The sequence below is a fragment of the Phaenicophaeus curvirostris genome, chromosome 17 (assembly GCF_032191515.1).
Source record: "Phaenicophaeus curvirostris isolate KB17595 chromosome 17, BPBGC_Pcur_1.0, whole genome shotgun sequence".
Taxonomy (NCBI): Eukaryota; Metazoa; Chordata; class Aves; order Cuculiformes; family Cuculidae; genus Phaenicophaeus; species Phaenicophaeus curvirostris.
In genome coordinates, this window is record NC_091408.1 from 8,427,500 (window position 1) to 8,452,832 (window position 25,333).

General features: G+C 41.5%; 1 protein-coding gene across 1 annotated transcript in view; it reads right to left on the reverse strand.

Moving 5' to 3' along the window:
- Nucleotides 1–1,326: 1,326 nt before the first annotated feature.
- Nucleotides 1,327–25,333, reverse strand: part of DGCR2 (DiGeorge syndrome critical region gene 2) — a 46,221-nt gene continuing 22,214 nt past the window's right edge. The window contains exons 3-10 of the mRNA XM_069871258.1: nucleotides 20,267–20,392; nucleotides 17,757–17,967; nucleotides 16,729–16,805; nucleotides 14,242–14,418; nucleotides 12,134–12,337; nucleotides 8,026–8,178; nucleotides 7,111–7,347; nucleotides 1,327–6,332 (exon numbers count right to left, since the gene is read on the reverse strand). Coding sequence (XP_069727359.1) covers nucleotides 6,091–6,332; nucleotides 7,111–7,347; nucleotides 8,026–8,178; nucleotides 12,134–12,337; nucleotides 14,242–14,418; nucleotides 16,729–16,805; nucleotides 17,757–17,967; nucleotides 20,267–20,392 — 1,427 coding nt within the window. The 3' untranslated portion in view covers nucleotides 1,327–6,090. The remainder of the gene's footprint in view (nucleotides 6,333–7,110; nucleotides 7,348–8,025; nucleotides 8,179–12,133; nucleotides 12,338–14,241; nucleotides 14,419–16,728; nucleotides 16,806–17,756; nucleotides 17,968–20,266; nucleotides 20,393–25,333) is intronic.

Consider the following 25,333-nt stretch of genomic DNA (forward strand, 5'->3'; position numbering starts at 1 on the left):
TCTGCACAGTTCTGGAGAATCTGATCACTGCACTTGTGCCGCAGGTCATCACAGAGCTGTCACCTGGGCAGGGGTGAGGACGCGGGGGCTCTGCCACCTCGTGGCACTGCTCTCGCCCAGAGCACTCCGGACAAGGTAGGGCAGGTGCCCAGCAGCACAGCTTCCCCCGCTCCAGAAGGATGCATCCTCTGACCAGTCATATTCCTGTGAGTACACACTGCAGGACAAGTAAATCCCACAGCGGCAATGCTGAACGCACCTGGCTGGGACAGGAGAGACACCACTGTTTGCTCAGGCTTGGTACACAAGACACTGCTTTAACTAAACCAGCACAACTGTTTAAAGAGGCTTATCTTTCCAGCAACTCCTTTCGGGGGAATCGTCCCTGCTCTCAGCCAGCCTTGTTAAATAATTTAGAGCCACAGGCTCTGTCAAGAGAGGGAGCATCAGCTCGTGGCTCACTGCAAGCCAAGGGGAGCGGGGGTGGGGGCAGGAGCGCTGCCTCTCCCACTGCAAACCCCAGCTCATTTCCTCTCCCCACAGCTCCAGAGGAAATTGTGATTGCCTGGAATGTAAATCAGCTTGGGATCAGTTTGCGCAGAGACACTGCTGCACCTCTCCTTGCAAGACACGTGGGTCCTGGCACTGTACAGGAAAGGAACTGCAGCACCCCCAAACCCCACACTCAGCTAGGCTCACCTGCCAGCTCACCCACAGCCCACCAGGGCCCCCCACTCCAGCCCCCAAACCACACAGAGGTAAAACACAACCAAGGGGAGGGTGCAGTACCCAAACCTTTCCTTTAAGAAGTTGATGAAAAGTCTGGAGCTCAAATTTTAGAGTAGCTGAAGAGGTCAGGACAGCCAAACCCAGTCAGCCTTTTCCACCAGCCTCCCCAGCGCTAGCAGGGCAGCACAGCTCAGGGCAAGCACCGTTCCCCTCTGACTCCCCATCAACTCTCTGAGCAGCCTAGTTCATTCCCCAGAGCCTTGCTGCCCCGTGCCAGGAGCTGGGGAGCCTGAACACCCCTCCCATCCAGCACAACCACTGGCACCACCTGCCCCCTTCCACACCAGTTTGGAGAGGGGCTGCACTTCCCCTGCTTGGGTACACAGACAAGAGATTTTCTTAAAATTACACTAACATAGTTAAATTCCACTGGAATTTGTACACAAAGGGACTCTTGCAGCCTCCCTGCCTGAAGTTAGATGCACCTGTTGATCTTTTTGCAAGATTACAGCTCAGAAGTGCGATTTAGCAAGACCTTCCTTCATCATGCTGAGGAACCACATCAATGCAGGAATCAGGAAACAGTGAAACAGGCCATTTCTCTTACAGAACACAATTTATTTGGCATTTGGATGAAATGTTTCTCACAGCATCTTAAGAAAAAAAAGAAAGATTAGTGTCAACCCCAAAGAAAGAAGTTTAAACAAAAAAAAAGTGTCACAGGGACTGCATTATTATAGTATCAAATTTAAGTTCTACATGGTATTTCACAGAATATCAAAATCTTTTATACGCTGCCACAGTTAAATCCAGTCACAAACCAACTACACAGAAGCCTGCAAATGCAGCATTGGCTAAAATTGTTTTCCAGGAGCAAGTAAGTAGAGTCTCATTCTCTCTCGCAGCCTCCCAGGCACTCGCCTGCCCCACACCGCGGGCACGGTGCAGCGCAGCCACGCACACAGCCTGCAAGCACAGCATCTCCGCTGGCATCGCCTCCAACCCACTCAACGTTCAAGGTGCACAACACTGGAAAATTAAAGCTATGTCGTACCGTAGCAGGTAGGTAACACCGGCTGCTGTCAGGGGAAGCAGGTCCTTACTGCCCAAGTGTCTATTCCAAAGAAACGCCTATTTCATCAGGAACTGGGGAATGTCAGAAGCAAACTGTATGAACTTTGATTTGTCTCATCTTCACTAATCTGCTCTAATTTTGGAGTCTGGCTCCCAACTTGCAAGGGAAATTTAAAAAGACATTTCTGTATATTGTGTTCCTTAGCCAGGGAGAAGAAAGGTCTTTCAGCAACCGAAACAAAAAAATAGATGCATTACGGATTGTGTGAGGCAACATTAAAACTTCAATGCTTTGCCAGTGAAAACCCGCAACCGGAAGATAAAAGCTTATTTTAAAACAGCTTCAAATTAATTTAACAGTAGATGGGAACAGTGATTACTTGTCACTAAAACACTTTCTTCTCCAGAGAAACTCGAGAGGTGTGAACAGGCCATCACCCCATGATGCCAAAGCACCCACCGACTCAAAGATCATCCCTCAGAAAAAAATTTCCACCTACTTCATTCTCTTCTAGGTCAGTGTTCCTGCCGTGAATGGGTAAAGGAAGAGCCTGAGGCTCAAAACTAGACAAGGCTGAACGTACACAGACAGGGTCTTTGTACATCTGAATAACAATTTTGATCTTCTAGCAAAGAATGAAAACCACCATCCTTCTAACTCCAACTCACCAGAGAGAAACCAGAGGCAGCTGTGAGGCTGTGTACAGGTATCACCAATCACACCAACAGAAGGGAATACAGAAGGGAGTATCTTGGACTGTCTGGAAAGAACAGCAGAGACCTCGATACGGCACTACAGTACGTCACAGGGATGCGGAACCTGCAGAAAGGTTCTGCCCCAGCACACCATGGGAGGTGCAAGCTTGTGTAGAACTGAGTGCTGCAACTTCACAACTGCAATCAAAGACATCAAGAGAAACACGCTCCCTTGCTCGCATGTGCTACTGGGAATGATGTGGTAATGCCATCTACCCTGCTGGGACGAGAGGGACATAGGGGATGCATCAGTAGTTAAGAAAAACAGTAAGGAGCGAACAGTGGTGGGGAAATATCAATCAATCTAATGGCAATCAAAACAGAAAGGTTTTCCTCAGGCAAGCACCAGCTCTCTGAAACTCGTGCTCAGGACAAACTGCTTACCAGTCACCTTGCCAAAGGCAAAGAGGGTTTGCCAAGGAGTCAACTGCTGTCAAGAAAACTCGGCTCTTCCCCAGCTGGTCCAGAAGTCCGAGTAATTGTGACATTTTCTGCTCTTACTCCAAGAGAAAGTACTCAACATGAAAAAGCTATATAAAAAGGGGGGAAAAATTACAGTTTTATTGCCAAATTAGCAGCTCACCAAGAGGTAAATGAGCTGTTCTTACTGAGCTACTCTGGTCAAGGCAAAATTTCCCTTGTTTACAATTAGGATGAAGAATGGGGAGGGTGTGTGTGTGTGTGTGTGTGTGTGTGAAAACAGCAGCCTCTGTGCCAATATACAAGCTGGGGAAAGCAATGGGGAAAATATCACACTGAGGCTTCAATAAAGAAGTCTCCTTTTGGAACAGCTACAACTAGGAGCCACCACGAAGTGGCCAGTTGTAACCGAGCTTATTTTCAAATAAAATTCAACACAGAACCAAAAGTAAAATAAAAAAATATCAAACAGATTCCCACAGCATTAGGAGAAGGTGAGGTATGTGTTCACCTCAGTCACAAAATAGCTTCAGAGACTAAACCAAGCCCAAAGGCCTTTTGTTATTGCGCTAGGATACTACAAAGAACAAAGATTCCACCTGGCTTCAAAAGGAATTGGAAGTTTTCTATTTTGCACTGCTAAGAAGATATTTTTTAGGAACAGACTGTAGTAGCATATACTTTGTATCCTACTGAAGTGTACACTATCACAGCCTGTCCTACAACAGCGTGTAGCCAGCTTGAGAGAAGTATTAACCCTAAAAGCCTAGTTTATATCCCAGTGCTTAGCTTCACCTAGCTGGATGCAGCACAAAGGTTACCTCTACAGTATGTATATACACATCTATATTTTACCACCCAGAAATGCACACCCACGCACGCACGCATTCGTACCTAGAAAACTAAAGAAAAATCAGTACATACAATGTATAAAACGTATGAGTGTGCTCAAAAATGCACAAAACCCGCTTTATTTTCATACTTCAGAAATGCTCAGTAATTTGTATGCATGGTTCCGACTACTGCTATCCATCCACTTCATTAGACCAGGACTTGAACTCAGAGGAGGAGACAGTAAGAGATCCCGCAGGGTGGAGAACTGCTCCTCTCGTTTTGTACCGTTGCTGCTAGAGCCAGTCAGACCAGCGAGCAGGACGCGGGCGGTGGCACCGGCTCCTGGCAGAGAGGCTTCTTGACAGTGCTTCCTCCCACTCGTGTGCCAGCAGCGCACCCCACAACTATGATTCATGTTCTCCCAGGAATTCAAGATTGTTAGCAAGCGTCTGAGTGACAGGACACCGGGTATGATCTCAATAACAAAACTCACCGTTTTCTGTGCAAAAGGAGTTGAATTGTCAAGACCATTCCCCAAGTACAGTATAAGCCTATAGGCAAGACACAGAATAGAAAGTAGCAGCATAATCAATGGGGAAAGAGTCAGCTGCACTGGGAAACCACAACAGCGGGTTAGGATTTGTCATACAAGTATGATTTCTCATCATTACTAGAAAAATAGATCACATACACACCCCCATGTATTGTTTTCTTCCTGTCCCTCTAGGCTTGTACCCTTCATAAGGTAACAGGAGAATGCTCATAAGGGGCATTCTTTACAAATTCCTTATAATTCATTTCATCTGTTGACTGCTACAGTAAGTCAAGGAGAAGCAGAGGCAACAGGAGGGTGGAGGGAAAGGGTAAATTATTTGTACACTGAAATCCAAACTTAATATCATCTGTAAAGATTATTTTGCACTCATTGTCAAAACCAACCGTGTTTGACTTTGGTTCTAGTGTGGGAGTGAATGATTTTTTTTTTTGCCATCTGTAAATGAACTTGGTTTAAAGAGTTCAATCTGAGGTGGAAATTTAAGATGACATCTCAGACTGAAGCAAACTGCTTTATTGATTTAAGTACACTAATCTCATTCTAACCACCCATGGGACCAGGATAAATGGTCTGAGGGGCACAGGGGAAATCCCTAAGACAGGGCTGGCAACTTAGGGGACTCTGATAAGGAACAAGTGCCTGATTAGAATTAAATATCACATATAGTGCATGTTGACTATTTTTAAATGGTATTTGTAGAATTGTAAAGAAGTGAAATAGAGGGGAGGGAATACATTTACATGCTAAATATAGCATGCAAGTAAGAAAAGCAAGAATGACGGTCTCTTATCCAGGTCAGTCCTGTGCAGCTGTTTACTGTAGAGGAATTAAAATACCAAAGAAAAGAAAAATACCTCAATCTTCCTTGTGGGATTATAACAAGCAGGAGCTTCAGAGAGTGAAGTCGGACTGCACCAAAATTAACTGCTCCTTGTCTCTTTCACAAAGTACTCCTTATACCAGGATTCATTACACAGACACAGTTTTCTTTAAGGTCCAGAAGTTTACCCAACAATTTTGCAGCTATCCACAACAAGTAACTGTAATTGCAACCCTAATTTTCTTAGTACCCACTCGTCACATATTGCATGGATCATTCATCCTCCAGTGTGTACAGTGTTCTGAAACAGCAATGCAGATCAAAACACCCAAGTGTTTTCTACTGTGTAACTCTTACGCGGTGGCATGTGTTTTAGCTCCTCAGTGATCCCGCTCCATAAAACATTCCCCCAGCCCCTTCCCCTGCAGTTCATCTTCTCTGCCTTCTCCAAATGTAGCACTGAATCGAGAGAAAGCAATTGACTGAACACAGCGACTGCCCCCACCCTCCTTTTCCACCATCTGTTCCCTGGGTCCAGTGGTATACGGTCAAATCCAAGCAGCTTTTTTCTGATGCAGATTTTGTTTCCTCTCAGGTTAAGAAAAAAACCAACAAACCACTACCCATACTTTTCACCTCCTTAGAAATCAAAGGAATTCTATGCACTCTTTTCCATAGCCAATGGAAAAAAAAGGGCAGTTATACAATCCATATTTACAGGACAAACTGATTAGTGTATGAATAATGACAGCCAAAAAACAAGAGGCACGATCCTAATCTAGAACATAAAAGTACAGTTCAAAAAACAAAGTGGAGATTCCTTCTGAAGTTCAAACCACGGATTAGTCTGTGCAAACAGTTGCTAAAACTATTTCTGACCGGCAGTTGGCTTTTTACTCCTTTATACAATGGTATTGAGAGAACAGTGGCTGTGACGGCTGCCTGTAAGAGTTTCTGCCGGTGTGTTTTCATTTAGCGTTGTGTCAGGAGGGACAAGAAAGGTGCTGCTGTCAGCAGAGTCTTCCAGCTCTACTGGAGAAGGACCAACTGAGGGAGGAAGCGATCCCTCTGTAAGCTGTGGGGATACATCACAGTTTCCTAGTGTTGGAGGACTGCTTTGCACAGTCTGAGAAAGAACTCCATCTGCAAAGGACAAAAACCAAGCAGAATCAGAACGTGAAGTATATCAATTCACATCCCCAAATAGATTTACTATCTGTATTTCTGGAAGCTCTGAGTTTTTCCTGGGTTTGCATTAATGCACAAAGAGATGACACTGCAAATGAGGAAAATTATGTAGCAAAAATAAAACTTCAACATATAAATAAGATACTTGCACCAATCAGGTTCACTTATCTTGTCAGATATGCTGCTATAAAATTCCAAATTGGAATGAATTCTACAGTATGTGAATATCACAGCTGCAGAACTGAAGAGCACTGCTGGGTGAATCATTAGAAAGTGGTATTTTTGCTCAATTTTTGGGGGTGTGGGTGGGGGAAGTGGGGAGGAAAGAAGATGCTGGATCTATTTTATCCAAAATGTCTTGTACTTGACATTTGTTCTACTTTTTAATACCAATCTCTACAGATCTATCGCCAGAAAGACAAGAAAAGGTACCAGCATAGCAGAAACTAGGTGACCAGGTAACCCACTCAAGGTAAGACTTTAAAATAGGTAAGGTCTAAGAGTTAAACTGCTTGCAGTATGGATTCCACTTGTAATTTAGGTGGTCCGAAAAACCTTTGAGGAAAACCAAGCTGAATGATACCTTTTAACAAAAGACTTACCCCTTGCACAAACAGGAGATTCTACTGTGAAACATATTTTCCCATCGCAATTTAAAAAAAAAAAATCCCAAACACCTACATTCCAGCCAAAATGGAAGAGAGGAAGAAAAGAGAAGCTTTTGCCTGCGTACCTGGAGTGGAACAAAGGATGCTGTCTGGATTGACAGAAGCCTCATAAGGAGGAGGTGGGTCATCAGGATGTTGAATATCTGGGTACTTATAAGCAGTATACGGTGGAGGCGGATCATGGAAATGAAATGCCCCGCCTTCCCCATCATCTGAAAGATGCAGTGGAGTAAGACCAGTTCCAAAACCATCAGGACCATAATCAAAACCAGGCATCCTGCGTCCCAAGTTAAAATGGTGCACTATTTCAAGAGAAGCAAAAGAAGTCAGTGACTTTATCCCATGCTTTCCTCAATCTAAGGCAGATCTCAACACCTTTTTCCACTTTTCACACCCGAGGAACTTGTATCTCCTGAAGACCTAAAAAAGTCTACATAAACTATACAAGTCAACTTACTGCAGTTACACAACAGTACCCAGGCCCACCTGCTCCCAACCTCTCTGTCCTGGATCACATCTAAATTTGAACCTAACCTCTCCAAACTAAGAGATTGTTCACACTTAGCAGGTATTTTGGATCTGGACCACATAAAAACTAAAACTATTTTTCCGTTATTGGCTAAAAGAGCTCAACTTTTCAGAATCTACCGATATACACACACACACGTACAGTCAAGCAAGACCAGGGCATTTCTCACCTTTATGTACATAATCTGTCAATAATAAGAAATAGGGACAAAATGGGCATTGATATAAAAGGTTTTTCTTTGAATGTGGAGAGGTTCAGAGAACCAAAGTTTGTACAAATCGTGACTAGTTCGGATAGGTGGCACAGAGCTACATTTGGGTACAATACTGACCACATTCTATAACCAGACTCACGCTGATGTTTCCCACATATTTGTATTTCTTCTGTTCTCTTTATTCTGAAACACATACACTACTTAGATTAAGAGTCGTTACAATTATGGGCTACTTACAATTTGCTCCAATCAAAGACTCGATGCGTTCTCTCCGCCGCTGGCGTAGCCGGTGGACCATGAACAGCAGCAGAGAGAGGATGAGGAAGGAGGAAATGCAGCTGACAATCAGACGCATTCCACCGGCCATCGAGTCAAACAAACTGTTGCCATCTGTTACATACAATATACGAAGGAAGCCTGTTACTTTTGTTTAATGCTCATTTTTCTTTATGTTCTTCTGTCAGTAATGGAGAGAAATGTAGAGTTGGGATTGATTAGCCTGGTTTAACACTTCTCTGTATTTCAAAAATGTAAGAACATTATGAATCATCAGGCAATTCACCTATTTACTGCAAGATGGTCTAAATGCTTCTAGAAATACCTTAAATCAGCTAAAGGGACAAATTTTGAAGGCTTCGAGTCTCTGAAAATGGGAAAAAGGAAAGTTTAGTAGCATTTTGATAATCCACTTCTCTCCCTGGCATGGCTGGTGATGTTATACCGAAGACAACAGCAAGTCCGCAAGCTATGGGAAAGGCCTGAGAGCTGGCATTTCTATACACTATTTCTACACAACTTCTGGACGTCTTAACTTTCACATTTCCAACAATAAAATCTCAGAACATTGTCATTATTATGAAGCAAGGTCATCCAAATTCCATGTCACTTGTACATTGGTTAACACCATTAGAGTATTTTTAGTTTATATCACTTAAAAAGGTGAATCAACGTGATAATCCTCTTTCAGGAACTGAAGAGATTAAGGTAAACAGGAATTAAATCTTTTTCTAGAATGACATAGAAAGCAAGTGGCAGAACATCAAACAGACCCAGGAACTTAGGACTTTGAGACCTCTATATTATAGCTAACAAGATCCACAGTTGGAAGGCTGTTACGGGCAAATTATTATTCTTCCAGACACGATGGATATTAATTTTTCACAATTCAACTAATCACAGTTGTTTATGCTAAAGTAGCACAAACACATACAGATACACATAAAGAACACAAAGAAAAACGATGAAAAGACGACTACGCTGTGTTCGCTGCACCAATCCCCCATTAAAGATGTCTAAATGAGAAGGCACCCAGGTCAGGTGTGGATAAGAAACAGATGAAGTTGCTGCATAGCCTGGTCACCTACTGCCACAGGACACGAGCACTACCAGGTATGATCCCCCAGCCACCGTGGTGCCTCCACTCTTCCTACAGCAACCAGCCAGGCCCTGGCCACCTCACTCTTCCCACTCCCACACAGCTGCATGAGCTCTCTTCATACCTTTTCTTTCACTAACAGCAGCCAAAGATGTATCAAAGATGCCTTACAAAAGAAAGCTAAAAGTCTCACAAGAATTTTAAGTACTGACTTGCTACAAACGCTGGTAACAAAAAAATCCACCTGATTTATACATTGTTAAAGTACATGGTTAACAGGCTGGTATTTACTACCTAATGCATTCTTGGCAACAAAAAATTCATTTAATAGTGCACCATGCACAGAGCTTGAACATTACACCCTCTCAAATCTGGCTGTGCAGTACAAAAGCCTCTGTGCTGTCAAACCTTTTAGCAACTCTTACTGTCAGAGCTTAAGCCTATGCAGTCACACACCTCCCAGCCAACACACCCTCCTGAACACCACAGACCTGCCCTTGTTCCTCCTCCATTTTATGGCAATGTTGACTTCATGAACATCATAAATCAGTGCTAACAACTGCCTTAAATAAAGTGGCTTCAGTAAAATATACACACAGGCAAGCATGACAGTCTTGTAGGCAGAAAGCCTGACTTCTGTGTATTGTCTTTAGGCCAGCTACAACTGCAGTCCTTGGACATTCTGGGGTATCTTTGGCCTCTGTAACCCTGCACCCAGCCTATGAGAGCTCCTAACACACAGCCCTTTTGGCTGGATAAACTATTGTCAAGTAAAGTCCTAGATTAAAAAGACAGACAAGGACTCAGCTTGTACAGAACAATAGAAGTCAGAGAGATTCTAACCCACACAAAACCAGGCAGATTATTTTAGAAAGGCTGTTTTACACTTAATGCAGTAGTAATACCCTTTAACTACACTGGTTTAGTCACTAGAAAAACTTCTGTACCATCAGCTTTTTCAAAGTCTTTTATTTCCTTTCCACAAATAAGAGTCACAGATCTGTCTAAACAAGAGGCACACATTAAAATTATTATCTGCCACATCCATGGAGCTGCAACAGACAGACTACCCTGGCTTCAGCATTAGTGCATAAAAGATCTTCCTCTGCTATTTATCCTCAACTAAATGAGGCGAATCTTCTTTCAAGAAAGTATAGCTGTGATTGCTCAGCTTACTCCCACCACTGAAAAATTTCCCTACTATCAAGTCCTTAAGTAATATTTGTTATCCACTTGGAATCATTGCTCACCCACTCACACTGCAAGAGCTGATTATCTGCCAACCCAACAGTAGGATTTATTGTCCCCTACTCCCTCCTTGGGTGACTAATTTACTTACTGTTTATTAGTGAACTGGGTTTTTTTCTCCCTTGCAACAAAGCTTAGGGAAGATATATATAAGAATTGGACAAGGATAAATACATGCTGATTAATGGAAGTAATTAATTAATTTTGTCATCTGGAATAGTCATTTATAAACACCCAGAAGGAAAACTGAAATGCTTCATTTAAAAATTTCCGTGTTTATCCCTAGCTAAAGTAACTTCATTATGAAGGAAGCCTGACAACTACCTGATGATTCCTCTCTCAAACTAAGTTACTAAAAAACCCAGAACACTTCAGGCAAGAGTATAATGAAACAGCCTTATTTAGCATCAGTGCAGAAGGAAGAGCTTAAGGATCAGAACGGATGTGGCAAAATACACTCTTCAAATCACTATTCATGAAATAGTTAAGACCCACAGCAATAAGCAAGGATTAAAGAACACGGCACGAGGTTATTGTGGGTCGCCTTATCCTGTCTGCTGGATGATGCTTTGCTGACACTGGTCCTGAAGATAAAAAAAGCAAAGAAAGTCTTAACTCTGCTGGTAAGAGTGGGAGGAAGACTCCTGCTTTCTCCCCACTCTTTCACCGATCGACCTGCAACACAAGCCATGAACATCTGTTAAGCTTAACCCTCAGAACAAACGTGAATGACAGCAAGGAGCTGCCTGTGGCCTTCCATAATTAACTTCTGTAGTTAAGACAAATAAGATGGACAGCAAATCTGGAAGCCAATAAGCAACCCTTTTTTTGTAACAGGCTGACACAGAAGCCTCTGATGGAAAGAGCTGGCCTTCTCTGTCTTCCATAGGAGTTCAGAACAATAGTGTCTTATTGCACTCACATAAGATTAGGTTATTTTAAAATACCAGGCAATACCAGCATCACAGACTGGCTGAGGTTGGAAGGGATGTCCCGAGATCATCCAGCCCAACCCCTGTTCAAGCAGCGCCTGCTCGAGCAGGTGCCCAGGACAGAGTGCAATCAGGCATTAAGTATCCCCACAGATGGGGACTCCACAAACAATCTGCTCAAGTACTTAACCACCCTCAAAGATACAGCTCATTTTGCAGTCTTTTTACAGAATAATAAGCCCACACCGCCTACATCTCCAAATGATGACTAAGACAGTTACATTAGGGTCAACAGAAGACTTTACTGATCCAAATCAAGAAGTTGTACTAAGATGCCAAATGCAAGAAGCAAGGTTGCATGCCCTGACTATTACTGAAACTCAACAGAATGCGTAAAATTTGCTTCCCATGCCATCACTGCATACAAACTTCAATACACATAAATGCCCATATCCACAAAAAGATGCTTAATTAGTTCCCAGGAGAGAATTTTTTTCTTTTTCTGACAGCTAAACTTGACAAAGGAACCACGCAAGTTGCTCTGTTGAAGATCCACAGTAGGGCCACATCTGCTGCTACTTCTATATAGGTAGCATCAAAGATGACTAATTTCTAACTACAGTCTGAAGTGTTTCATTTCCTGTGATTTGAAACCTTTCTCCACAGGGGATTTGTACCCAGCAACGTCAAGGCACTGAAAGGATGCATCATTTCAAAGTTATACTCAAAGATAACCAAGTTGAGCACTGAACTCATTTGATCTGACAAAACCTTGGCAGTCAACTCTCACCTGGGTCTAAACATGTAAATTTGCAGCACTCCTTAGGGTCTTTGCGATACTGTTGACACCCCTGGGGCCGTTCACACAATGCAGCCACGCACATTTCGGGTTCACCATTGTGACAAGTGCAGCTCAAACAGGGATCGTTCCCTTTTGGAGTGAAATAGTAGCCTTCATCGACAATGTTGTCTTTGATATCAACACAAGTCTGGCCTAGAAGAGAAACACACATCAATATTGCAGTGTCTGCCAGCCTGCCAGACAGGAGTTTGGTTTATTCTGTTACATTAAGTGATTTGTAAATATAAGCAGACCATCAGTTAAAAGCCACACTTTCATGTTAAAACAGCCTAGAAAAGGGATCTCCAAGGAGTGGGAACTATAATATGTCTGGAGGCACTCAGGGATGATTTACTGCTCAAAACTGACAAATTTTAAGTATTTAAAGGAATTGCTATGCTTCCAGGCATCCTCTCCAAGACACAGGAAAGCAAGTGGTCTGAGAATTTTAAGCTTCACTGTCAATGCCTGCCGTAGCTCCCTCCCTCTTTCCTGGTACTTAAGAAAAGCTGGATCTTCTCTGGACCAAGCCTGAAGGACATTCATAACAGGTCAGGCCTAAGAAAGGGAAGCCAAGCACTAGTGCTTCAATTGCCCTAACTGCATCTTGATCCCTGTGTAGCGGAGGAAGTTGAGGCGTCTTCCATTCACTCACTTTTCCTCCTGATGATCTCAAGGCAGTTACCAAAAGCAGAAAGAGGGAACACAGGCAGCATTGGGACCTGTCAGCTGAAGGAGCTGCTCAGGGAGGGTGGCCTGTCCCCTCCACTCTATGCAGGTCAGCTCAGAGGGTCCCCACAGGGAAGTTCAGACTGGAAGAGGCCTGAGGAGGTCTCCAGCTCAATCTCTGGCTCAGAGTACAGTCAGCTGTGACGTCTCAACAGGTTGGTCAGGGTTTTATCTAATCTGGTCAGAAAAATCTCGGAGGACAGAGGCTGCACAACCTCCCTGGGCACGTATTCCACTCTTGACTACCCTCACAATTAAATAGTTTTCTCTGGTATCAATTCAAATCTCTTGTTTCAGCTTAACGTCCCTTGACTCCTGCCACACACCTGGTTCCATCTTCTTAATAACCTCTTTCTAAGTACTGGCAGCTGCTGTCAGGTCCCCTGGAAGAGCCCCATTCCCCCTGCCTCACCTCAAAGGTCAGGAGCGTCCTGGCCCCTACTGAACTCGCCTCAATTTGTCATGGACTTGTCAACATTCTTTTTGCACTGCAAGGCCCAGAATCAGACACAGCATTTTACTACTCAACTGATACATCTGATAACCTCAGCCTCCAGTTAATGTTTCGACAGAGCTATCACCTTCCTCGTGTCATCCCAAAGAGATGACCAAGAAGGTCATCTTGTGATAATCATTTTGACTAAACACATGTCCCTCAAGATTTTATTACATCTCAAGATAGACAAGGCAATATCCTGTCTTCCCAATTTTCAATATTTCAGGTGCAAAAGCAGGCAAAGAAGGGCTGAATTGTCCTCTCTTGCCATTCTGTAATTCTTATTTCCTCCTTTAAAGAAAAAGCAAACTTCGCTCCTTGCAAAGAAGCAACATCTGTCTCAAATATTACCTGAAAATACTATCAATACCTCATTGGTATAAAGCCTTTTGTAGTAAAGAAATGCAAGACAAAGTGAAAAAATGGCTTTTGTTCTAAGTCAGTAGCTCCTCTTACTATATTTTCGCCCCCTAGTTCTAATAACTGGCTGGAAAGAATTTAATAGAATTTGTTATATTCAAATTAAAGCAGAAATAAGTGTTTCCTCATTTTCATGTGAAGTTTATAATTTAAGAGTAATAGTTAATAAGGTGCCTTTTGCCATTTTTTTCAAGTATACTTTATTTTGAGGCTGATATAGCTGCTTTACAATAATTTTTAGTGAAAATCTGTACTGTGGCTGACAACCACACTTTACGATTCTCTTATTTAAACAACGCAGAAATTTAAGTTCCACGCCCCCTCAGCCTTTTTTAATTTACTGAGCAAAAGGTAGGAAGGATAACTAACCAATTTCCCCATACTGGTTATATGCAAACAAAAACCAACTTACTCCTTTTGCAGAGGAATGAAGATTTTTCATAGCAGTTTTCAGCATACCAGCTGTGTAAACCATGGTGCCGAAGGGTAGGAAAATGGAAACATTGAAGCTGGGCACAAAGAACGTTTTCATTTTCAGACATAGCCGTACCAAAGATAGGGTCAGGGGGTAAAAATACTTCTGAAGAGCCTAGAACAAGATGCATTGGTATAAGCAGCCTGCGGGTATGCAAAGCTTTAGAAAGGCTGTGTAATATCACTAATTTAATGCACACCAAAGTCTGCTACAAGGCTACTGTCCTCTCTAGCTTCCATTAGCAGCACTCCTCTAGGGGAAGGCAAACACGGGGAGGGAAGTGGTGACTCACAGAGAAGAGGCTGCTGTGTTCAAAGTACTGGGTAATTTTGTCATTCTGCACCAGCAGGAGTGATGTTCTGATCTCTCTACAAGTGCTGCTTTTCAGAGCCCCATGGGGTTTGCCTGCCAATAGTTAGGCACCCCCTCAAACACTGAGTTTGGCTTGCTGCGAGTGGAGTGAGAACACATACCAATCCCGTACCTAGCACTCCACGCACCTACTAGGGCCTCAAAGACACGTGTACATCTATCCCATGCAGTGCACCGCAGAGCTGCCCTCCCATGCCTCATGCTGCTCTCTGGGAGCACAGAGCGGTGCCACGCAGGGTCTTCCAGTCACAAAAGCAGGTTCCAAACAGCGCAAGAGACTCTGAAGGCATTTTATAACTTTTAAAATGTTGGTTTTGACCATGACCAGTGTAAGGTGAATGGGAGACAGAGCAATTGTGAAAAATAGCTACTGTTAGTTATGATGGGTTTTGTTTAATTTTTTTAAATGCAACTAGGCTCTGCTACCATTTTTTTGGAGGACTTACCTTCCACATTTCCCAATAACAAATTAAAATTTCCAAGCTACGGGATGCTACATCACTTTTCAAACATATTAGGAATTCAGTCTGCTTCACTACAAGTCAGTGCAGCTTAAGTAATGTTTTTCAGAAGTTATTGACTGCTACTGTATAATTGATTTTATATAGGTAGCACTTTATTAAAGGGAAAGCTTGGAAAAAAAAGAATATATGGTATTGAGAAGGTTTAAATTCATATAACTCATCAAATTAAGTTAATAATTTGTCTCTGGTTTTTAAACATTCGGTCAGCAGATGGCACTGCAGTCAGCTTTCCAAAAGCCAAGCAAGTCCTTTTAAGAAGGCTTTTTTTAAACTTGGCTCCACAGGAGAACCCACCTATATAAACAGGTTTGTCCAGACCAGAAATTCCTTCTATCAGAAAACATTGGACCTTCCTTTTTCCCTCTCCCTTGCTGTCCAAAGACATCTTTAGCTCCTTCACTTCAAGGAAGTCATGAAAACGTTCCTGCTGCCACAAGAAGGAGCAGTTTCTTCTGAATATTCAGTCAACTCTGTTCACTTTGACAGCAAAAACACACTGCAAAGTTTTTGTGTGTAGCAGTATAGTACACAAGTACTGTCAGTAAAAAGCTACGCAGGGTTCTATGGCTTCTCACATGTCAAAGGAAGCGCTTTTGGAGACTCAGCCATTTAACAAAATTCTGTTCACCTTTATCTATCTGTACCTAACGGACAGTCTTTCCTCCAAATTTTCCATTCCTGAAAATTGTATGAGAGAAGAAAACTATTCAGATCAGTTTTCAAATGCTGCACTGGAATTCTCAGTGCTGGCGCTTAAAAAAAACCCTTTGTTTTCAATTTGTTTTCCATTACCTAAACCAGACATTTGATTCTACACATAAGAGTTCATTTAATAACTTGAAGATTAACTAACCCCACCTAATCCTTCCACGGAATTAGTTATAAATAAAATGTACAGAAACATAACTTTGCATTTTCAACAGAGGGAGCTCCTTGTTTTGCATTCAAAAAAGTTCAGACAGTGGTGCCTACTAGATTCATGTTTCTCACATAAACTGGGAATTATTTCTGGGACTATGCAAATTTTATCTTGCTTTAAGTAAACTATCTGAAGTAGTTTAAAATGAAAAAAACCCAGAGTTATTCGGCACAAGTCAGGATTATTTTTTTTTGACGTATACGAAATCTACCCATTTTTAAAGAAAGCAAACTCCCAATCTTCCTGTACTAGGCCGTGCAAACACTAGAATCAGGAATCAGCAGTTCATCCAGACATTCACCACAAGGAACGAGAAACTACAGAGCAGTTTCCTTTTTCTCAGTTTAATCAAGGGGAAAGCCCAAATAAACTGAAAAGACATGTTCTTTCCATAAGACGTCAGTGTGAAAAAACATGAACCTTACGCTTGAAAATAAAACATGTCCCAAGTATTAAACTCTTCCATTTTAATAGTGTAAAGCAAAGGAGCTCCCCTACAGTATTTCAACACTATCAGAAAAAGAAGTTATGTAGTTCTTGCAAACAATATTCATGCTTTAAGACAGTTTCCACAGGCCATTTAACTAAGCAATAATTTGAGACGCCTACCTTTATAAGCCACTTCCCAGTGACCTTCTAGAGAGTGGTTTCGATTGGTGATCACATACTGATAGCCGACCCAGAACCTACAACAAACAACTGAGAATCTACAGATACAAGCTAAAAACACGCTAACTATACAGAATAAATTACACAGAACCTTCCAATATCTTTATACGTAAAAGCTAACTTACAAAATATTTCAGCCCATACATTGGCAATGCAAAGAGATTACAGTCAAGGAATAGAAGAAAATACTTAATATATTGTTTTCCATGCTTACAAATAATAACTCTTTGTCTCTTTCATTTCTACTCATGATAAGCACCCTATTCAGTTGTTATGGCAACATTTCAGTTTCTCAAACTCCAAAACCACACAAAAACATCCAAAAGTCAAGTCTTTTAAAAACATTTGCCACTTATGTCACACTGTTCTGGATCAAACCACCTAACTCTCCAGAGAGAGGTACACCATTACTGAACCACTCCATTACAGCAGCCCACGAGACAGAAAAAAACCCACAGGCAAAAAAAGGTAATTGTCTGCTGTGATTTAACAGACTGAAATATCTAAAGCCACCAGAACATAGTTCTACTAACTCAGAATGGCTTTTTAGTGTGTTCTCATCCCAAACTTGCCAGCTTTGTTAAAGTTGCTGGTACTTAAGTACCAGTTAAAGCTGCTGGTACTCAATTTTTCTGTTGAAAAACTTAAAGAATTATTTCTAGATAGGGTAGTGCAGCAGTCACTGTAAAATCCATCTTCCCTGTTGCAGTTCAAGAATACTAGTACACTGCAGAGACAGCCTGGAGATAAAAAGACTCTGCTGAATAGTAGCCTATCTGATAACATTAATTAAAACATAAAACACAGATGCCCACTGCCAAACAGCCAACAGCATGCTTATACTGGTTTATCAACCTGAAGTCAATTTTACCATTAGACTTTCTAAGCGAAATGAACCACCAGCATTTGCATCACACACAAACCATTCTCATGTAATGCGAGGTCTTTGTCCTTTCCTTTCTACTCACCTTCGCTGATCCTTCCTTACAAATGTTTTTTCTTCTAAGTCCCACTCCTGCGCCAGGATAAACCTTAGCTCCTGGTCTGCAGTGAAGGTGGCGAGGGATCCATTCACTCGCTGACATGTTTGCACGGCATCCCAGTAGTTCTCTCCATTTAAATACACTCTATAACAGCTGGCTGTTCCCTCGTAGTGATGCCACCCTGTTGGGCACTTTCCTAGGAAACATGAAGAACAGAAGGGAAACCATTCCCCCCAAATTAGGATCTCCAAGATAACACATCCTAATCAAACTTAGGATGGTGCAATGAATAATTACTCAGATGTGCACATGCACCATCCTGTATACACTTCACCTCACCAGGACACATACATTACAGATCACAGAAGACTGACTTTACTACAGCTTTTGATAAAGGAATTTTTTTTTTAAACGTATTTTAAAAGATGAAACTCCTAGTAATGTTTCATTGTGCCGTGGAGCCTTTAAAGTCTTGAATTAAGACTGATGATCTACTGTAGAAGACATTTCCCAGCATATCTTTATAAATCCAATCAGTTTGATCAATCCAAGTCAAAACAAGCAGCAAGAGGCAGGAAGGAAAAACCGGAGGTGGCCACTTTAACGGTTCTATCTTTCTATTAGGTGGCTGGAAAAATATCCAACTTGCCGTGACATATTTAACCTGCTTTTACAAACAGCATCAGTAGTAGTCACATAACCCTACTCCCATAGTCAGTCACTAGAGACTATGAGGGTTCTGGGGCAACTGTTGTTTGCTTTGGAAAAACATTACTGCAAAGTGGATCTTCAGGAAGGAAGAAGGTGAGGGTTTGAACTGCTGTTTCTGCTTTCTCTCAGTTAACCACATTGAGGGAATACGCAACAAAAGCCTTGAGGCGTTTCTGGATGAAACAGGCCCAAGGGCTTTTGAATGGCATTCTTGGGGGCAATGGGTAACTAACAGGGATTCACAGAGACAGGCAGATTGAATTTAAAACAGACGGGAAATATAATTTCAGTACTTGCATTTGCAGTATTAATTCTGCACAACACTTAAAGGAACCTGAAGTTCACAAACTGTTTTATGTTCATTGCATGCATTTGCAGAGTTCCTGTTCTCAAGCTTCTTTATTCCCTTCAAAAGCAGTGATTGCTATCATCAAATAATGACATACAACTTAGATTTGAAGTCCTTTAATTAAATTTCTTGCCTTATTCTCCATTACTACAGGATCTTTTAAGATCTACTGTTCACATCACTAAGATAGAACAAAATACAGCATGAATCAGATTGCAGAGCATAGTTAGATACTGATGTATCAATTTTCTAAATTGCTTTATTTTCCTCTATAATTTTTCTTATCATAATTTAGCTACCAGAACCCATGATAAATCGAAGTATCTATTTAATAAGCCCTTCTGTCCTCAAAAAAAAAAAAAAATCAAAGAGGTGAATTGTCACTTTTGCTAACTGTCTTTTTCAGAAGATCACCATAGTCCAAAGCAATCATTCCCAATTACTACAATTACTTCCACACTGTCTTTCCCCCATATCCTCTTCCTAACCTGTCCCATCCTTCCATGCTTCCCTCCAAGGCTAATCAGCACTGTCTCACATTCCCAAATCACTGGATGATCCCTGGAGGAAGGAGAGAACAAAGGTAAGATGAAGAAGGCAGGAGAAACTTATGCATTTTGAGTCTGGAGAGATTGAGAGGTGGTAATCACTACAAGCTATGATCAGTGGGAAGGATGCTTGCAGACATCCATAACACTTGAGGTAAGGCTGGGACTAGGACGCTGACAGCAACACTAGCAGTGCAGCAGGTAGGTTGGTAGGATGACATGAAGTGATATATTTGAAGATTCCTGACTGACTGACAGGAGCAACAGGGCAAAACCCATTCAAGTGCTACATACTTCCTTGACAGGCTTTGTCTTTAGAGAAGCAAGTGAAGAATTTCCTTAAGTTCCCCATTCCCTAATGAATATTTTTCCTATTAAAAAGGATAGAAAACTTAGATCATCAGAGATGCACTTAATGAACTAATAATAGTGCAACATCTTGAAGATAATCTTCAAAACTACTTCAATCCAGAGCAATTGATTTTGGTTTCCCCCTCACCTTCCAGGGGAACAATCCTACTTGCCAGCTCACATCAGGAGACAAGGGCCAGACTGCCAGCCCTGCTGCAGGCAGAAACAATCACTTAAATCATGGGCTTAGTTTTCTGCAATTGCAATGACTTGTACCGGAAAACTGAAACTGGTTTTACAAAAACAGGATTACTAGGCAAATAGAACTCTTTGCATGTATTGGCCTGCTATATAACTTATGCAGTATAACAAAACATATATAAAACAAATGCACAAAAGTTTTAAAAAGCACTGCATGTGAATAAAATTTGTTTAAAACGCTCTGCAAGAGAGAAATCTGTTATTAATTTCTCCTAGCCTAAATTGCTAAACTAATGAGCAGAGAAATGGCCCAGATTTCCCAGTCTGCAACTTACTGCTAAATCGCACAGGCTGTGCCACATTGACAGTGTGAAAGCGGGTTGTCTCTCCTCCTCTCCCTCGACTGTGCCTGGAGTCCACATTCTCCTTCCCATGGTAAGTTCGCTGGTCCCCTGTCAAGCCTGGAGACCAGAAGAAACAGTCAGTACTGGTGAAAGTTGCAAACAAAGGCAGATGTCATTTATTAAACTTCCTCTGGGTTTGAATTCAAGACACAGATGGTAAGTAACACTGCCAGGTAAACAAAGATGGTAGATCCCTGCAATGACACTTGGTCATTTCAGACAGCACATAACTAAAATACTCACAAAAGAACCAAAGAAGCCATCACATAAATCTTGCAGAGTAAGCTAAGTATTTTGGCAGATTCTTAAAGAGTCTGCAGTTGTACACAGGACTCAGTGCTGGTCATTTCAGTTGCTGCAGCAAGCACAATATCCCCAGGGCATTTTATCTGTTCCTGCTTACAAGACTACCCACTCTCCAACTGCTTCCTTTCTCAGCTGGGCGTTCAAGGATGTAAGACAATTTCTCCGTTTTCCAACATGTTCTTTGAAATCTAGAACAAAATTAAAACTAGTAAACTGGGAAAAGAAACCTATCTTCAGCCAGAAGAGAAAGGTTTTTCAGTTTCCCTCAAATACCTAAAGGAAATGTTAAGTTTACTATTTCTGAAAAAAAACCAAAAAACCACATACACACCATGCCCTCATCTCAGTGTCAGGGGTTGGAATGGGCACATGTGACAACTGGATTCAATAACTTAGAAAGAACACAGTGCAGGATGTTATTCCAGGAAAGGGGCTGGAGGGCTTGATTTGCCTACCAGGAGTAAATAAGGAACACACAGTTCAGGTGGAGATGCTGCAGCATGGTCTGTGGCCAGCAAAACTAGCAAGATCCTAAGTAGGAAGGCTGGCACAGTGGTGGAGAGAAACCTTTGAGAAAGAGACGAGCACTGAGAAAAATTAAAGAGGAAACAAAGGGAACCTTAAAAAGAGAACCCAAGAATGAAAGCATTAGAAATATCTACTACTGTGTTGTTTAGTACTACTAGATGTTATTAAAGATAATAAGAATTTAAGCAGCAAAGAGCTCCACAGACATTAATTTCTAGATTTAAAAAAAAAAAATCAGCTTATTTTCCTTTAATGCTGATCAGTTCTATTTAGCCTTGCTAAACCAAATCAACCAGTCACAGTCTCAAATAAAGAGGAGCTACAGAGTCTTCTTCAACATGTTTAGCCACATCTGTTTGAAATATATTCAAAACTACATCAATAAAACTTTCCTTTCAGACTACCTTCAACAAGAAAGAGGTCCACAGCAATTTCACAGTAATTTAAACCCAGAATTGGAGACTGCTCAGCGTGTATAACCTGGGGTGAAAGATCTCCAGCAGAACCACATTCTAACAGTGCACTCCTCTGATCAACAGTTAGCATGGACCAGCAAAAATAATCACTAGCTGGAGCCCAGGAACAGCAGAGTAGCTTTGCATTCATCTGGCTCTAGCATACCAAGTTTGCCCTCGGTTAATGGGATAAGCAAGGGATATTTAATTATCACGTTATCCAAAGAATTACAAGTCTATAGAGAACATCCATTAAGAAATGGCTGTGCACAATGCACTCACATGGCCTTACAGGAATAAGGCAGCGATTCGACTGTTCCATATTAGAATAAGTTATTTATCACAGGCAAGAAGTTAGTGCCAAGAAATTCAGGTGGCATACATTTCAAAGGACACAAAATGGTAAAATAATTTGACAGGGAAGACTACTGATTACTTTTTATTAATTTAAAGGCCAATCTACTTTTAGTTTTAGAATCTGACCGTTCTTAATACTTATGGTTCAGTAGCAGTGTTTACACTATGATTTTCAGAGCAATACTGAGACACTACAAAAGCAAATCTTTAATTATAATAAGACTTCAAAAATCACACCAATTAATTCAATTAATGTAGAATGCTTTATCAAAGATGATCTAAGCTAAGCATGGGAAGCTCTACTTTCCCATGACATTAAAAGGTAACAACTAAACCCGAAGGACCAGTAAGAACCAAACACGCAAAGAATTAGTTCCCTTTCAGAAGTGAGAGCAGATGCAACACCATATGGCTGACCTTCCACGACTAAAGAGAACACCCACGAGGACTTAATTTACCTCCCCTGGGAGCCAAACAGAAGTTCACAGGTTTTAACATCCAAGGTTAAGAAAGGGTTACTTGGGCTAACATCTTAAACTGACAGAATTTATGCCAGATGCTTTGAAAAATAGCTACACAGATCCCAGACAAGGCGAGTTCAATCAGCCCTCATCCAGAACGCTGGACACTCATTCCTGCCTCAGCATCTGCCTGCACAGCAGAGTCACTGCAGGACTGAAGTGGTAGAATCAGCACCACAAGTCGCTTCACCTTCAAGCCCGACCACTGTCAACTGCTTAATAAACTGGTACTCTTCAAACATTAAATTCCTTCTATTTGACCTAATTTTTCAGTCTCTGAGAAAAGCAATGATGACAAGTTTTTCCAGGGCAGTAAAGAAAGATGCTAACAAGCCTCAAAGTCATTTGACTTCCATGAAAAGCTGCTGCAGATTCTGGTAGCAAAGGTGTCATTGGATTTGATTTCCCCTGTACTTTTTCAATACTCTGCAGAAGAATTTTCTATGTACCTTGCTGTTTCTGCTTCCGTTATAAAAATATTTTTATCTTTAAAAATAAATTAATAGTGCCATGGACTAAGCTTTAAGATAACAACCTAAGCGAGAAGATCACAACCTAACCATGCCTGAGTGTTTCAGAAAGGAAAAGCCATCATTTTTATTGCTTATGTGCACAGTTAATATTCTGAAAGCTATCAAATTTTGGAAGATCAGCTGTTTTCCAAGCCTTTATTCTTCTAGATGCTACAACCACAAGAAGCAATAATGGCAGCAGTAGTACTTTTCTAGTCAAGACAGATAGTTCTGTTTCCCTTGACTTTGTACAATTTGTAATGTAATTTACTTGTTAGTTGGTGGAAAAAAGGGGAAAATTAGTTTAAAGGAAAATTCATGCAGTATGATTCTTTTTCTCCCTTCAAATAGTATCGTGTTGAGGACTGGAGCATCCTCAAATCTGTTTCCAAATGGATCAAGTCATGATTAGTATTCACCCAGCTCCTTCCAATTTACAGTTGCTATCTAACCCGCTCTAGCACAACTGCAGTTTAAGTACAGTGCTATACATCAAGAAAACTGCCCAACTCTGCTGAGTGTGATTATTTTCAGCTGTTTAAAACTTCAAGCTACCAATTCAGGATGGAAATCTGCTGTGCTGGATGGCTCCTACTACATTTTATACCTCTAGGCTTTTTCAGATCTGAATCAAAACAGTTCAATGATTATTCAGAACAAAAATTAAGAATTTGGAAAGGGAAGAAATTTTGCTCACATTTCAAGCTACCTGTTAGCTGAACAAGCGCTGCCACTGCAGCTGCAAAACACAGCCCTGCTAACTCTCAGAAAAAGCTTTGTGCCATGCGTACAAGTTTTGCTGTTCCTGTTGGGGATATGGAAAAAACTGAGAGGACAGTCAAGTTTAAATCTGAAAGAAATATGATCTTGCCCATTATTCAGAGTGGCTGGAAGGAATTCAGCTATATTGTCTATACTCCTCTGTGTATATCCATGGAGATTATCTGCAGCATTTATCCACAGGATCTCAGCAGTGCTTTCTTTGCACATGAAAGCCAAGCACACAAGTAGAGCAGAAAGCTACTTTTTCAGGCCCCTCAGTGCCTCCATCATTCGGACCAAGTGAAAGGAGGAAAAAAGTAAAGTAGTGCAAATTGAACGCAAGCCACAGAGCTGAGACCACACAAAAGTGAGAGCTGGCATCAGCTGAGACAGGAACAGGCTAGAATGTATACATGCCGAGCAGCACTGCATGGGGGAACAAACATGACGCCAAACGGGAAACAGTGTTTGGAGGAGGAAGAAGAGAAACTGCAATCTGCCACACACACTAAGATCTGCTTTGCAGCAAAAAAAAAGGCAAGCAGACAGAAGACACTGACTGTAATATAGATAGGTCTTCGTAAAGTCAGGACTCATAAAGGAGATTGGATTTTGGGGAGTTCCAGAGTTCCTGTGTCACAGATGACAAGTCACTCAAGATAAGCCCTTCACGAGGATGAATGTACTACACCAAATCACGTCAAAACTAAACTGTCTGTGAAGCAACCAGGGTCTTGTCACATCTTATTTGTTCCAAGATTTGAGTCGCTTCTATTCAAACACAGATACTCAAAATTCAAGTTAAAAGCTGCCTTGCCCCCTAAGCTTCAAATTTTCTGTCCAGCATGCTACTTACTAAAAGCTTGGAAAGCTTTTAATTCTATCTGGTAATCTGAGTAGTGAGAGAACTTCAGGACTAAATCCATTTTTTTTGCCTAAAGATTCGGAAATACAGTTCATAAGTCCCCAGCAAGGAGTGATTCTTCTTGCATCAAGCAGCTCCACACTTTATATTATCAGTTGAGTTATGCTAGGAAATAGATGCCAACCAAGAACAGCAACTTGCTGTGCTGAGCCCTATTCAAAGTAATAGGTGGGCAGTAAAGAGCTTATAATTTAAACACAACACAGGGTAAAAAGGATGCACCATACAGGAGTTCAGTAAAGACTCAGAGAAGGTGTGGAAGCAATCAGTGGTCTTAATCGTCATTAGCTAGCTTTAAAAAAAGGAGATGTACTAAAAAGTGCACAAATGTCATTTCAAGCAAATACAAAATCCTTGGTGAAAAAAACCACAAAGCTGTTTATGATCACTGCAGAACACAGCACTCCACCTGATGCTTTACCAATCACTGGCCATACCTTCAGCTGGTCCCACAGAGGAGGCTCTGCACTCAAAGCTGATCTAGTGTATATGTGCTGGGGCAATTGAGTTCCAAGGCTGCATGTTTCTTCCTGATACAGTATGTCTGGGAAGTCCTTAAGAACAGCACACAAGATGGCATCGCTCAAGATTAGCATTTACTGTTTGCTTCCTAGCAAGACTGTTTCTGTATG